This window comes from Anas platyrhynchos, chromosome 2 (genome assembly GCF_047663525.1).
Source record: "Anas platyrhynchos isolate ZD024472 breed Pekin duck chromosome 2, IASCAAS_PekinDuck_T2T, whole genome shotgun sequence".
NCBI lineage: Eukaryota > Metazoa > Chordata > Aves > Anseriformes > Anatidae > Anas > Anas platyrhynchos.
In genome coordinates this window covers 124,119,515-124,134,501 of record NC_092588.1, presented here as the reverse complement: position 1 = coordinate 124,134,501, position 14,987 = coordinate 124,119,515, and the positions used below count along the sequence as shown (strand labels likewise).

The window sequence follows — 14,987 nt, the reverse complement described above, 5'->3', positions numbered from 1 at the left end:
GTTTGTGAAATATTCCCTTATTTGAAATAAAATATATATATACATATATATATACACATATAAAATACGTATATATATGTATATGCATATTACCTAGAAATTAACAGTATTTATATATTTGAACATTAATTCAAGTAGCACTTTGTAGTTCTGGAGAAGTGCATTATTAAATGAAATATTTGCAATTGTTTTTAAAGGCTAATATTCAGGCATCAGAAACTCTTAAAACTGAAAATGATGATTTGAAGAAAAAGCATGAAGAGGCTGCTTCAAAAGTTCTCCAGCTTGAAGAAGACATCATGGCTGTTACTCAAAAAGCCATTGCGAAAGAAACAGAGTTAGACAGGTATTTAGTCATTTTGACCCTTACTTTCCTTATTTTACGGTTTCTTTCCATGTGTGTTTTTTAAACTATCACTTTTAAATATATGTATGATCTTTCTGCGTTAATAATTCTGTACTGTTAATTTGCTTATTTCTTAGTATGAAGGACAAACTAAAGAAAGTGATGCTTGAGAAGGAGCAACTTGAATGTGTGTTAAAGACAGAAAAGGATGAAAAAGAACTTTATAAGGTAACTTTATTCCTTGTACCTGTGTACACTGAAATGAAGTGGTTTGAAATAAAGGTAATAATGTTTTACAGAGAGATTTGATAAATGATATTTATTGAGGAATAAGTGAAAAGGGGCATTTCTGTGAATAGATTTTTAAGAGTTGAAGAAGTTGTTATATAAGAATGAATGGGGAAAATGGCATTTGAATTTGTCCCATCATGTAAAAAAGTTTTGTAAGGAGAATGCACCAACAGTTTGTTGAAATGCCTGCGCAGTAACCTAAAATTCTTAGGTTCTTTAGGTATATGCAGTGCATCATCCAGTAACTGGTTATCTTAACATACCTATGAAAAAGTAAATTACTTTTTACTCTTACAAGCTCTCTCCCAAGAGTATGTTTTCTAGATCAGTATTCCTGAGTCCTTTGAGTAACTTTGAGAAAGTGTAGGAGGAGTTGTGCTGCACTGATTTTTCACTAGCATAAATGATTTATTTTGGTGGTATTGAGAAACATCGGTATTTAAAACAAACAAACAAACAAAAAGTCTTGTAAATAGTCTTCAACTTAACTAGACAGAAGTTCTAGATTAAGTGGACTGCTGGAACCATCCTTACAGTAAACACGTATATTTAATTTTTATAGGAGCTTGCTGTACTGCCCTGCCTAATTTGATGTGTCCATTTGCTTAGAAAAGTAAATAGAGAAACTGATCAGGCTTTAGCAGTGTCACCCCCTAACTTGTCTTGAGATGATGCTGTTAGTTTTCTTACTCCTTCTTTTGAAGAAAAAATCCTGTTTCTGGTTTACTTATTGTAATAAGGAAATCCTTGGGTTGTGTAAAACAAATTGGATATGTTTAAAAGATTATTTACGTTCATAGGAAAACATCTTGTATGTGGCAGGCAACATTAGATTTGTACCAGAAGTCATCTTAAAATTTCAAAATGTTTTTTGCAAGCATGGAATTTGGCTGTAAATAAGCAACTCAAATCTTGAAGTCTTTGAACAGCACTTGAATACAACAATTACCATTTTTTAGGCATTATATGATAGACTTGGTGACATCTTAAAAACAGCTTTAGGGTTGTTAAAGTAGTTTGCTGTCTTGGTAACTGGATATTGGTGGTATAGTCCTGTTTGCTTAGACAACTTCAAGTAGATACTACCAGAAGATTCATTTCTCTGTAGCTTTAAGTCATTTTCTTGCTTGTGTTTCATTTTACTGCGTTTGTGAAGAGTTAGTTTTGAAAAGCTTAGTGTGTTTTGTATAGAAAATGGGAGCTTACCTTCAACCCGTAGAGTGGAGGAGCTGTTGTTAGAGCTGAAATCAAGCTGAAAGGATTCCAACCAGAAATCTTCTGCTGTGAGGGCAGTGATATTATCAAATGTTTAATTTTTTTTTCTTTTCCTGTCCTAATCTGTCTCAGAGATGAGCTAGAATTTAGCAAACACTTAAATGGACAGATAAACAGCAGTTTTTTTTTTAATGTGGAAGAAGAGTTTGACATTTTTTAGCATCATTACAGATACACTTGAAGAATACAGAAATAGAAAACACCAAACTAGTAAAAGAGATCCAGACGTTTAAGAATTTGGATGCAAACAAAGAAAACATGATATCGTATTATAAAGAGGAGGTTGGCAGATTACAGCTATTTATAGCTGAAAAAGAAAATATGAAGAAAGCTTTTTTGCTCTCCTCATCAAATAAGGTAAGCATTGCTACTACTATAATTGGCCTACTTTAAAATACATATATCCAAGGTAGAATGTGCTTACAAGAGAAAGGAAGAATTGATATTTCCTGTGTATAGGTTGAGAGCCAGGAGGATTGTAGTGTTCTCAGCAGATGCAGAAAACAAACAAAGGAGAAAGTAAATTCAGTTTTGTTTTGCTCGCTCTGAGTTTCTTGAGGTGTCTCACATGAGACAGCTTGAGGTGAAGTCTGTGTGGAAAAAGTAATTTATGAGTTCAGTAAAAGTGGTGCACTCCTCTGAGTTGCTTAGAGCTTCATGAATGAGGAAAGAAAATGAAGAATAGAGAGAATAGAGAAGAGAATGCAGCCGTGTTGAGAATGAAGAGGATGATAGTGGAAAAAAAAAAAAGGAAAATTCAGAAGATGTACTGAGGGACTCAGGTGCTGTCAAGATATAATGGTATAAAACCTGAGGAGGGCTAAGATGCCACATAAATGGACTAAACCAACTGACAAGTCAGCAGTATGAGTGTTGGTAGGACATCGAAAGAGGAGGTGACTTTTGCTATTCAGTGTGATAGGACTATGGTTAGCAAGTAGTGTGGTGCAACACGATAGTGAATGTGCTGAAGAACTGGTATCCATGCTGTCTGTGGTCTGGGAAGGGTACTTCAGATCAGTTTTAGTGTGGTGCTGTGGTTGGAGTGCATTAGGTTTGTCCTTGATGTGCATCTATCTTCCTGTTTCATTTCATCTGAAAGGAACCCAGTGTCTGTGCCTTGAGACTGTTCTGTGATGTAATCTAGCATGATAGGTAATGGTGGAATGACTGGGGGTTTTGGTTCAGAAATGTGCTCTTGATCCAAACCGGAGTTAATTTAGACACAGTTTTAGGAGCCAGCATGGAAAAGTCAGGTCATCCAGGCCTGACTATTTCCATCTCGTATGTCTTGTCAGTTGTCTTACTGAAAAAGCAATCTAGTTTTTGAAAGAAGAGACATTGTGTTAAAGTTAGAAATGTAAAATACAAGTGCTAATAAGAGTGGAAGTAGCAAGAGCACAAAAAGAACCCACTGTTTTGCTTAAATTACTGCTTACATTCTTTTTGTCTTGTGACTGCTCTACAGTTTTGTTTCAGAATATGTTAAACTACTACACTATTTTACTTGAGAATTAAAAACGTAGTGTGTGTACTGGAACAAACAAACATGTCATCTGGTTATCTTGAGAAGAATTTATAACTTTTCTGGTGGGATCATTAACATTTTTGCCTTACACTGAAATTGTTTACTGGAAACAATACGTTTACTGAAATACGTAACCGATGTAGGATTTGCTATAAAAAAAAATAGTTAAGGTATAGTTCTTTAGGGCACCTACTAGTTCATCCATCTTCGTCAGTGATTACAGGACGTATTACTATTCCACTGGACTTGCTGTGCAACCTCCTATGTGATTATTAGAAATGAACAAATAGTGGACTAGAGATGCTTGAATTTATGTCTAGACTCAAGAAGATGAGCTTGTAGTATTTTCAGGAAGCCCAGTGGCTGCAACTGGCTTATAACAGCTTTTATTTTTTATGTTGTTGTTGTTATTATTATTATTATTATTATTATTATTTAATAATTCTGGACTTTTCTGAGTGTTGAGAGACCAGTGTCACAGTTTGGTCAGTGGGCCCTTGGTCTGCTTTATCGAGCTGCAGCAATGCCAAAAGCCTTATAGTGCTGCATGCTGCAGCTAATTCTCTGTTAATTCTTCTCTTTTCCTTCTGAAACGCTTATTATGCAAGATCTTTGGACATGGAGTTTGGAAAAACATTCCAACACTCTATTCTATGTTGTTTGACGTAAACCACTTGTAGGCATTGTAAGGCTTCCTATTCTGCTGTAACCTGCAGTGTCTTACTCTGGGATCAACTCTGTTTTTGAAGCTGGATGGCCATTTATGCCTCTTAGGAGCTCTGTGGTAATAAGATGTTCTGCAATAAGCTTAAACTAAAGCTGAATCTACAACAAAAATCCTATATAGGTAAAATGATGATGCCTAAATGTGTTTTGAAATGGTGATTGTGCAAAGACCTTTATATCCTAGTGATATATGGATACCATTGTTGGCAAAGAAGGCAAATGGGGAAAATGATACTAGTGCACAAACTTCTGGATTTGGTATTTTTGCCAGAGCCACCAGAACAAGCTGATTTTTCTTGTGAATGTTTCTCATCCCTTTAACAATCTTGATTTAAATGTTGAATTAAAATTTGATCAATTCTCTTTCCCTTCTGTCTTTCACAGGAGGATGCATGTGTTTTAAAAGAACAGCTGAGGAAAGCTGAGGATCAGATTCAGGCTAGCAAACAAGAAGCTGTCCTAATGTCAAAAGAGTTGAGCGACGCAGTAAACGTGAGAGATAAGACAATGGCAGATCTTCATAGTGCACGTCTGGAAAATGAAAAGTTGAAAAAGCAGCTTGCTGATGCTTTAGCTGAACTTAAAAAAATCACAGCTTTGAAAAATGAACAGGTAATTGTTAGTTTTCCTTACTGGAGTTTATATGTATTCACAAAATCTGTCAGTCAGTTTAGTTAATCCTGGAGTGTAAAATACGCTTTTTTGGGTAATTACTACAAAATAGGACAGCCTTTTGTACTTACATAGACTACTTTGCTTTCTTTAATAATAATAATAAAAAAAGGCTTTTCAGGGAGTAGTACTATTTGAACAAAAGGGATAACAGTTTTTATTTTTTTAAAAGGAAACTTCAAATACAGTGGAGCAGGAACTGCGCAGAGAAGTTGAAGATCTGAAGCTTCGTCTACAAATGGCTGCTGACCATTACAAGGAAAAATTCAAAGAATGTCAGAAACTTCAAAAACAAGTAAACAAGTTCACAGAACAGGCAGTAAGTAGAATGGAGAACTTGCAGTTATTTTGTAGCTTTTCAGCAACTGTTTAATTTCTTTTTGCAAAAAAAAAAAAAGGTGCTTTTAAAAGGGTTAGAACATATGCTAAGCAACTGGTCTTTTGTTGACTATTTTCTTCCATGTAGCCAAATTATTTCTATGGATATTCTAGATAGCTGTTGAATCCAGGCACAGGAGTTGTAGCAACTGGTGTGTGTAGAAGGCAAATAAGTGTTTGGATGAACTTATAAGCACAACTTTGTTCAAGGAAAAATTTTGAAGGTGAAGCATGGGAAAATGCATAACTACTATATAATTACTACTTTATTTCAGTCCCACCGCCACCTCCAAAAAACAAACAAACAACAATTAAGAATAAAAACAAACACAAAACAAACAAACAAACAAACAAACAAACAAAAAAACAGCCCAAGCGTAGTGGAAACAGAGAACTTAGAGGAAGATTCTAAGGAAAAGTGGGGAGAACATTTCTATAGCATAGCATATATACAATTGGATTCCATATCTGTTTTATATTCTGATCACCCTTTCAAGCTGATTTTAGAGCAGAGTTCTTAAAAAAATCTGGGGAAATCTGTGACTGAGTAGCAGAGAGACTTCAGTGGGCAAAATGTCAATGGCAAGATATACCAACATGATTTCTTAGGACAAAGTCTTTATTATTTCTGTGATCTCCAGAACAAACAGGGAAGCTACCCAGTTTTGATCCACAAATTACTTTCAGAGTTTGATTCTCATCCAGAAGGTCAATGGTGAACGAGGTATCATATCATAATGACTGTGGCTTCTCCTTAAAAATGTTCCGTATCTTTGGCTATATTGTAGATCTGATAGAAACACTGAATATTACTAATTTGACTTAGGGCACCAGAAGTGCCCTATAATTATTCATTAGTAATACTGACTATGTTTTCTAATGAAATGTTAGATTTAAGTTGATGGATTTAAGTATAACCTATTATCTAGAGAACAAGATTTGCTAATAATTTCCTTTAAAATTGCTATTTCTAGGGAAGGAAAAAAAAAGATCTTTATGAAATAAGATTATAAAAATCATTGTCTGAGACTGTTTCAGTGTTAGTAGAATAAATTATGTTTACATATTTATTATTTTCTCCTGTTTTCATGAGCAGTTCTTCCTCATCCAATTTTGGAGGAGGTGATAGTGGAAGAAATATGTTACTTTGTGCTTTGGTTTTCATTTAATAAAATACCAAAACAAAATTTCTTTTCACCAAGAAAATTGCAGGGAGTCAACAGAAACTGACAGATGCATCTAACATTGAGACAGCTACTGCCGTCGTTACAGACAAAAAGTTGTCTGCATCTCCAGGTATCAACAGCTTAAATTTTGTATGTTTATATCATCCTGAAAGCGTTGTCTATGTGAAGTAGTCCCTAATAGTTTTTCTACTATAAACTAGGTGAAGTTGTTCAGTCTACTTTGAAGTAAAGGAAGCTGGTTAGAAATGTGAGAATGCATCAAAAAAGCTGATTTTTTTCCAAGTACTAGCATTCATAAGTTATTTTATTGTATCTTTTCAAAACAGTTCAATTAATATTATTAATATTAATGCAAGTAGGACTGAAATAATAAATTTTGCTTGATAGTTAACAGAGTGGGTTTAGCCAAGCTAACAAACAGAGTTCATTTAGGAAAAAAAAATTCCACCCCAAATTCTCAGTTTGTGTACAGTAGTGTGAAAATTTTGCAGTCATCGTACAATGAACGTTCACTGGAGCATTCTGCTGTAAAATCAAATCCACAGTAAAGTTCTGATTATTTGATGACAAGGTCAAGTCTACAGACTGTTCTTGTGATTTATAGGCAATAGTAGTTTATTAGAAAATTAACTAGGTTATAATCTTTATGAACTATTAAGTTCTTACAAAACTAATCTTCTAAAATAAACATATAATAGGTTATAACTGAACCTAGTTTAATATTCAATTTAAATTGATAAATGCTAGTAAACGCTGACTAATTTTGTTGTTGCCTTACAAGGTCACACATTCTTTCTCTATGTGGAGACTCTAGGGTGTAATTTCTGGTCACTTTCATCCCATCTTAATTAAATACAAGTGTTTCCTAAAACAAATAAAATCCCAGTAAGTCTAGTTATAATATGTGATGGGATGAAGTAGATTGCTGAGGAATTTAATGATTTTGCAGAAGAATAAAATATCTAGAATAATATTGATAAGAAGGTATTCTGGTGTTTACTTACTTGGGAGCTCATGGGAGAGGTAACTATATATATAACTAGATAACTATATATACTGGACAGATCAATGTAAAAAAGTTATGTTCATCTGCAGTATGAGAGGGGGTGCAGAACACTGCCTTGCTGATATAACTGCTGATCCTTCAGTGTCATGTGGCTACTGATGTGTTTGTCTCTGAATAAGTATTTATGGATGACATGGAGCACTCTGTTCTTGATGCATTGTCAAATTTAGCCTATCATTTCTTTGATGCATACTTTATTTATGGAACAAAAAACGTTCATGTTTTTTTCTTCAATGTTCACAGTTAGCCCCATTTCACCTGATGTAGTTTCGGAATTCATGGTAAAGGAGCAAGTACGTGAAATGAATAAAGAAATTGCTGAGAAAACAGAGAAGTATAAGAAATGCAAGCAAATGTTGGCAGTAAGTAAATGGCTGCTTCGGAAAGCTGAACAGAAAGCTCTAGGTGCTAAATCTTAAAACCACAAAGCCTACCCAACTGAGTTGCCTTGCTGCTTATTTGTGTGATACTCCATGCTTAAGGTAGAAATGTTGACATTAGAAAACACATTTTTATTGAGTCAGCTCTCAATTACCTGTGGTGTTAGGGAGCCCAGATGGAGACTGCTCAGGATAACTCCAATGAAGGAAAAACAAACGAACAAAACTATTGCTACTTCTGTGCTCAAGCTTTTGAACACATTTTTTAACTGTATATGTTAAATGTAATTGCTTTAATACATCAAATACAGCATGTTGCTCTAAGCCAGTTGATGTTTGGAACAAGGAGAGCAGTTATTAATCTGAAGTGATGTTCAAGTGCAATAATTCCCTCCAAATCTGACTGTCCTGGGTTTTTATATGGTTTTGATATCCAGGTGGGTGGGGCTTAGTAGCTGAGGCTCAGTGGTACATAAGTGCACTTGCACTGTTCTCTGAACCAACGTTGGCACCAGTAGTGCCATAATAGTAAGACCCCTCAAATGTTAATACATCTCAGTATGAGTTTGATTTTCATGCAGCTAGTTTGGATGTATGTGTAATGATGGAGTGTTTCATTAGTAGTGATCATGAAAAACTGATGGCTGTAGAAGTGTTTAAGAACTGCCATCTGGGTGTTGGATTGTCTCGTCTTTTCAGTTTGCTTCTCCTTTGGGGATTAAAAAATAACATTATGAAGTCAGAACAGTTAGAGTTAAGTTCAGAATTAAAAACAGTTTTTTTTCTCTCTACACCAATGTGTTTTCTTCTCAAATGGTCATAACACATTCCTAAACTGCCATGAACTCAGCTTATCATCTTGTTTCTCTTACTTATCAGAAAGAGATTACTTTTTTAATGTGCTCTCCAGGATGTAATAACTACCATGTAATTCTGCTCACTGCCCTGTCTATAGACAGCCTTCAGTGGCTTCCATTGGCTATTTCTTCTTTAGTAGTGCTTGAGTAAAGCCTTGCCTTTGACCTTCTGGATGAAAGATATTTAGGGTGATTGTGCAAATATCATGGGGAAATGTTTTGTATTGAAGTGAGACACTGGAAAGGGTAAGCATGATTACAGTATAGTGTTAGGATTGTGTTTGTACAAAGAAACTTGAAACAGTTAAGTTGAAGAGGAATAGCAGCATGTTGAAAACTTAAGCAAGAAAAAAAAAGTATATTAAACATCATGTTCACAGTTTTCTATGCTCAAAGCGTTGTAATTGAGTCAGGCTTGATTTGTTGAAGACTTCTGTAAATGGTAAAAATCAGTAAAATAGTAATAATGACGTAAATAGTTCTGGAAGCATAGAGTTATTCAGTGTCATTGTTTGGAAAAAAATGCTTAATGCTGTGCTATGAACCACTATAGGGTGAAAAGATGAAATGCAGTGTTTATGCTGATGAACTTGCTAAACTGGAGCTGAAGTGGAAAGAACAAGTGAAAATCAATGAGGGTATAAAATTACAGCTGGCAGCAAAGGAGGATCAGTATAAAGTAAGTTATGGATTTTGTTTGTGACAATGAATGGTGTCCTGTTCTTAACTTACATGCTCATTTCTGATAGTTGGAGTAATAAGGGTTTTAATGAGACAAAAACACTAAATATACTTTTGCCCTGAATAGAAAATTTGTAGGAACAGCATGTTCTTTTAATGCTTCTTTTAAAGTAAGACAGACTTGCTAAGTAATATACTTACTAAATGGCTATCAGTCTTCTCATATTGTGGATTTAAAGAAACCTTTAAATGACTTTAATCTTGTGTTACAGGAAAAAAGGGCTAGAGTTCTAATTTCTGTTGCTTACAATAATACTAGCAGGAATATTGATTGGCATATTTATCTAAAATCTTCCTACTGCATGCAACGTTACCAGTATACTAACACCTAATGCATTTCACCTGAATTAACGAGAGAGTCACTATAAATGATGCGTTGTTTTTTTGTTTTTAAAATGTTTTTGAGAGATTTAATTTAGAGGAGATCAACTATAATCTTGGTATGGTGACGTAACATGCATGCACCAGAAAGTCAAGTGTAATGGACAGCTTTCTTACACAGAACCTTAATCGTTGAGGCTGTGATACTGGAACATATGTTGTGGTGGCTTGTTGGGTAAACAAGGGAAAGATAAATGCAATGGATTTCCCCAAGACCAGCTTTTATGCTTGTGCTCAATCTAATGGTGATTGTTAGTGCAGTAGGGTAGAAATGCTCTATATTGCCCGTCTTTACCCATTGCAATGAACAGGATTTAAACAGAATTGTGATTATATCAGTTCTAGTAGGAGCCCTACCTCGTTAGAAATTACCACACTTTTTCTTTATAAAATACTGAAATGCTCTATGGAGCATTTCAGCACTATGTAGGCTGTGTAGTCACTGTGTGATTTTCAATACTTCTTTTAAAGCTCTAATTTCACTTTTATAAAATGCATGACTCTTCCAAATTTATTTAACTTCATTAATTAACAGTGATCAGTTGCCACACATAATTTAATGAAAAAACAGTTTCTTTTTTAACTTCTCAACAGCAGGAGTAATAAATAATTGGTTCCAGAACTGAAAGTATTTTGGCTGCAATTCAAAACTACTTCTTATTCAGGAGGGTGCAAGGAGGGGAGGAAAAAATGAGCTTTTTGTCCCAGTCAGTATGAACTCTACTAAGGGAGAAAATTTCAGAATTAAAAAAAGGACAACCAACCAACCAACCAAAAAAAACCCAAACAAACAAAAACACAAAAACAAAAAGATATTTAACTATACAAAGTATTGCATTTATATGCCAGATAAATAAGTGGAAAGGTGGTTTTCAAAGTAAACCAGGATCCAAATAAAACAGCACTTTGAAGAGAAAGGTTATTTAAGTAATAATTTGGAAACAAAGAGGAAAAAGCTTTCTGTAATATGTCAGTTGCATCTGTCTTCTCCCTGATCACCCAACAGGGCCACGTGGTGGGTGTTTCTGAAACAACTGTAGTGTCTTTGAGCTGGGAGGGTGGTTTGGTTCTCTCAGTTCTGTTGTGGGACATGAGATGGAGAGAAGTGAATGGAAGAAATCACTGAAGTACTTGCTGGCAAATTCCTTAGAAATAGTGTGATGAAGCTTGCAAACCTGCAGCTGTTTCTGGAGAGTAGCGTCCCTCTTTGCCTTTAGTAACACTGGTGTTCCTCTTGTTTTTTTTAACTTGGGGTTTCATCATTCCATGTCTGTTTTCTGAAAACTGACAAGAGAAGGTTGCCAGTGTCTTTGCTGTTACCCCATAGATAAACTTACGGAGAATGTTTGATTATTTGTGGTAGTACTAGGTGTTTCATGTGAATATAGTAGACAAGTTTTTTTTCCATCTGAAAGGTGAACTGTAGTAATTGAATGCGCTGTTTTCATGATATAATATGCAGGGAAGTAGTATCTATTCAGTAATATAAGAACTGTAAACTGAATCTGATTTTCATATAGGTTCAGCTGGCGGAAAAAGAGAGACGAATAAAGGAACTGGCATCACAGCTGGAACTCTTTACCAGTGAGAAGGTATTGTCAGGACTGCTGTTAAATATTGTAAACTGGCAGCTGTGGGGCTCTTTGATTTGAGGAATTGCAGTTTACTTTTAAGTGATAATTTGTTTACAGTTCAAAGGTACTTCTCCATATTTGAATATTTTGCCAAAATGAATTAGCATTTTAAACTGCAAGTTCAGATGGTAACACTAAAAAGAAAAAAGTAAACCACAGAATACCAATTTCCCAAAACTGACTCAACCTTTGAAAATAGTTGTTACTGTTTTGTAATAGTGTTCTAGAACATTTTCTACATTAACAAAAACATTACAGTGCCACAAGTTTTCTTCCATTCTGTCTAGAATAATACTCTATCTAGGATCTAAAATAATTTTCTGTTTGCAGATTGTGCTGTAAGTTAATAATTTCAGATTGCAGTTAGCTCCACATTTTACCAAATGTTTGGATTTCTGTCACTTTTTCCTTTCTCACCTCAGTAGCATCCCTGCTTTTCAGCAGGTTTTCAGTGAACTTCGAGCCTCCTTCCTGTTCTACTCCTTGGTATCCCTTACTGAAAGAGGTTCACTTCTTTTATGGCTAGAGGCTGATGTCTGATGCGTGCATGTGCTTCCTGGCCAAACAAAAAGAAAAGATCATTCTTGGCTTCATGCTGCAGCTGTTCTCTCCTCTTAACAGAGCATAAGTTGGAAGAATTTCATTTCTTTGCGAGAGACACTCTCTGATATTTTCAGGAGTTACTGGCTGACAGGCAGCATGATTAGTAAACCCTATTCCCTTTGAAATCTTGGTGTAAGATGTCAATACTACATACCTAGCCTGACAGTTTATTTTTTCCATCACTGGTTAGGGTTGTTTTTGCTTTTATCCAGTCGTGGCCTATAACTAGAGATGCACATGTTTCAGCAGTAAAATCTCTAGGTTTTTGATGATGTGTGCATACAACCAAGTCCGTTTGACATCTGCGGTTCTCTTTGTTGACCACTTGTAATAATAAGAGCAGCTTGACATATGTGGCAGCAGTGACTTAAGTAAACCACAGCTGAAAAAAATACCTTTATCAGAGAAGAAAGATAAACAAGCAGTACTTTGCTTTTTAACTATATGATAGAAAATGGGATGCTGCTTTCAAGAGCTCTCTGTCTAATCAAATTCGTTACCATTACTGTAAAAATCAGACAAGTGCATTCTGAAATATTAATGCTAATGTGCTACTGCTGGAAGTACCTCTTAGGTATTATATGGCAATTAATCAAAACGGTGTTTTTGTGAAAAGCGAAGCAATAAAATCAATTCACATTCAAACAGTATTGCATGATATTGTGGAAAAGTTATGATTGTTCAGACTACTTAAACACATCCTGTGAAAAAAAATTCCAGTATGAACAGATATCTGTTAAACACAGGAATTTGCACACTGGTAAATTGAAATGGAACTAATTTCAGATTAAGATACCGTTTTGTAGAATTCTAGAATCTCAAGTAGTTGGTATTTAAATTCTCTTTGTTTAAACAATGATGTAATTTTAATACAGCTTTCATATTTTTCTAATTCAAAAGAAAGCACAATAAAAGTTAAGTTTTAATTAATCTAGTTTAGCTGGAGGCAGTAATTCTAAACACCACACATAAGAAGGAGAGCAACTGTAATAATAATGTATGGAACTTATAAAACCTTGGAACTTTGTCTACCAAATTTATAGATATTTACATTACAAAGAAGAATCAAAGTGCCTTGCTAGACTGGAACCATGATTTAAAAGGTTAAGCACAGTATAGTAAACAGCTTTTCAATTTATGCTCCATTATCAGTGTTTGTTTATAAATGTCACCAAACATAGCATGCTAAAAATGTTCATTTGCTGTCTCTTCAAGCCTATAAAATTACTTGGTTTCTATTTTATTTACATACTTACAGCCTTTGATTTTTAATCGGTCTCTACCCTAGCTGTCCAACTTCTGGCTAAGACTATTTTACAGCACCTTTTTACAATCACTTTGATCTACACTCTGTTTTAATCTTACGTGATGCTAAAATTAAAGTATTAATGCCATTGCTTCTCATTCTAAACTGCTTCCATATTGCAGGAGAAATTGATTTTAAAAAGGAAAGTCTTAATTTCACTGATAATTAATTGTTCCTGCTTTGTATTGAGTAAAGATTAATTATTTAGATTTTACATGCTCACTAAAATTTTAAGACGTAATCCTAACCATTTAACCCTAACCATTTCAATCATATATGGAATTTAGTCTATAAATCTAAAGTAACATTAGCTTAGTTTTATATCATATCAACAGGAGGATATTTTACTTGAAGGGTGTTGTGCAGAAAATCCGCTGTCCTCTATTAGAATGTTTTCTAAAAGAACATAAAAAGTAATTGAAGTATTGTGTTTACAGCCAGCACTCAAAAAAAAAAAAAAGATAATTTTCTGTAAGCTGCCTTTCTGTTTGTGGAAAGCACTTCTATCCTATTTTAAAAATACTTCGTTGTTACTGTTGGGAGTCCAAGCCCTCAATGTCTGAAACCTGATAGTATGTAGAATTGTGGAGTGGTTTGGGTTGGAAGGGACCTTAAAAATCATCTGGTTCCAACCAGCTGCTATGGGCAGGGACACCTCCCACCAGACCAGGTTGCTCAAAGCCCCATCTGGCCTGGCCTTGAACACCTCCAGGGATGGGGCATCCACAGCTTCTCTGGGCAACCTGTGCCAGTGCCTGATGTAAATGTGTAGTTTCCATCTTTTTTCATTTGAGTATTTACTGTTTCAGAGACTGAAAGCTGATGTTGCATTTTTGGGCTCTAGAGTTTGGGCTGATGCTTACCTGTTTGTTGTTAAGAAAAACGTTTTGGGTTGTTCCTTTTAATAGCTGAGACGTTTTACTTCTCGTGTAGTTAAATAAGTGTTTTAGGTCTTGGTTTTAAGTTTAAATTGAAAGCCTTCTGGGGAAAAGACACACTTCTGGGTTAGAGGTTTTTGTTAACATTACATTAGCACATGTTAAATGAGAACCTAAAAGAAAATGCTAACCAGAAAGGAAAAAAAAATGATCAGGAAACCTCTGTCTTAAAAACATTTATTATTATTTTTATTCTTATATCTCAGAAATTTTTGTCTGGCTCTGAAATGTAAATGACATTTTTCCTTTGGAGTTTGTGACACGAGCTCTTTGCAGAACTCGTTTTATTAAATGGAAGGAAAAGAAAAAGACTTTTCTTTGGATGAATTATAGCTGAGGCACTGGCTCAGTCACTGCTCAATTAAGTCATTTTAATTTCTGTCTTTTAATGTATATATTGGCTTAGAGTTTTGATGGTATGTAAGTTATTTAAATCCTTTAGTAGCTCGTAATAATTACTGTCTATATGGCTTATATGTAACAATTCATGATTTTACATATATGAATATCTTGAAGAGTTCTGCTTGAGCTTTTCTGGAAAATTTAATTGCCTTTCTGATACAAATAATTAAATAAAGCAGGTTCTTGGAGCCCCTGAATAAATTCAGCAATTTAATATTTTGGATGAAAACATTGAATTTTGGAAGTAAGATACACGTTTACTTTTGTTAAACCGCA

General features: G+C 34.7%; 1 protein-coding gene across 7 annotated transcripts in view; it reads left to right on the top strand.

Moving 5' to 3' along the window:
• Positions 1-14,987, top strand: part of TAX1BP1 (Tax1 binding protein 1) — a 56,803-nt gene that overhangs the window by 31,026 nt on the left and 10,790 nt on the right. For 2 of the 7 annotated variants that reach the window (XM_027450978.3, XM_038173847.2), the window contains exons 6-14: positions 198-346; positions 484-574; positions 2,084-2,269; positions 4,551-4,778; positions 5,011-5,157; positions 6,419-6,512; positions 7,713-7,831; positions 9,260-9,385; positions 11,349-11,420. In XM_027450978.3, the coding sequence (XP_027306779.2) occupies positions 198-346; positions 484-574; positions 2,084-2,269; positions 4,551-4,778; positions 5,011-5,157; positions 6,419-6,512; positions 7,713-7,831; positions 9,260-9,385; positions 11,349-11,420 (1,212 nt within the window). The remainder of the gene's footprint in view (positions 1-197; positions 347-483; positions 575-2,083; positions 2,270-4,550; positions 4,779-5,010; positions 5,158-6,418; positions 6,513-7,712; positions 7,832-9,259; positions 9,386-11,348; positions 11,421-14,987) is intronic. The other 5 variants (XM_072033518.1, XM_027450979.3, XM_027450980.3 and 2 more) reach the window with 5 other exon arrangements.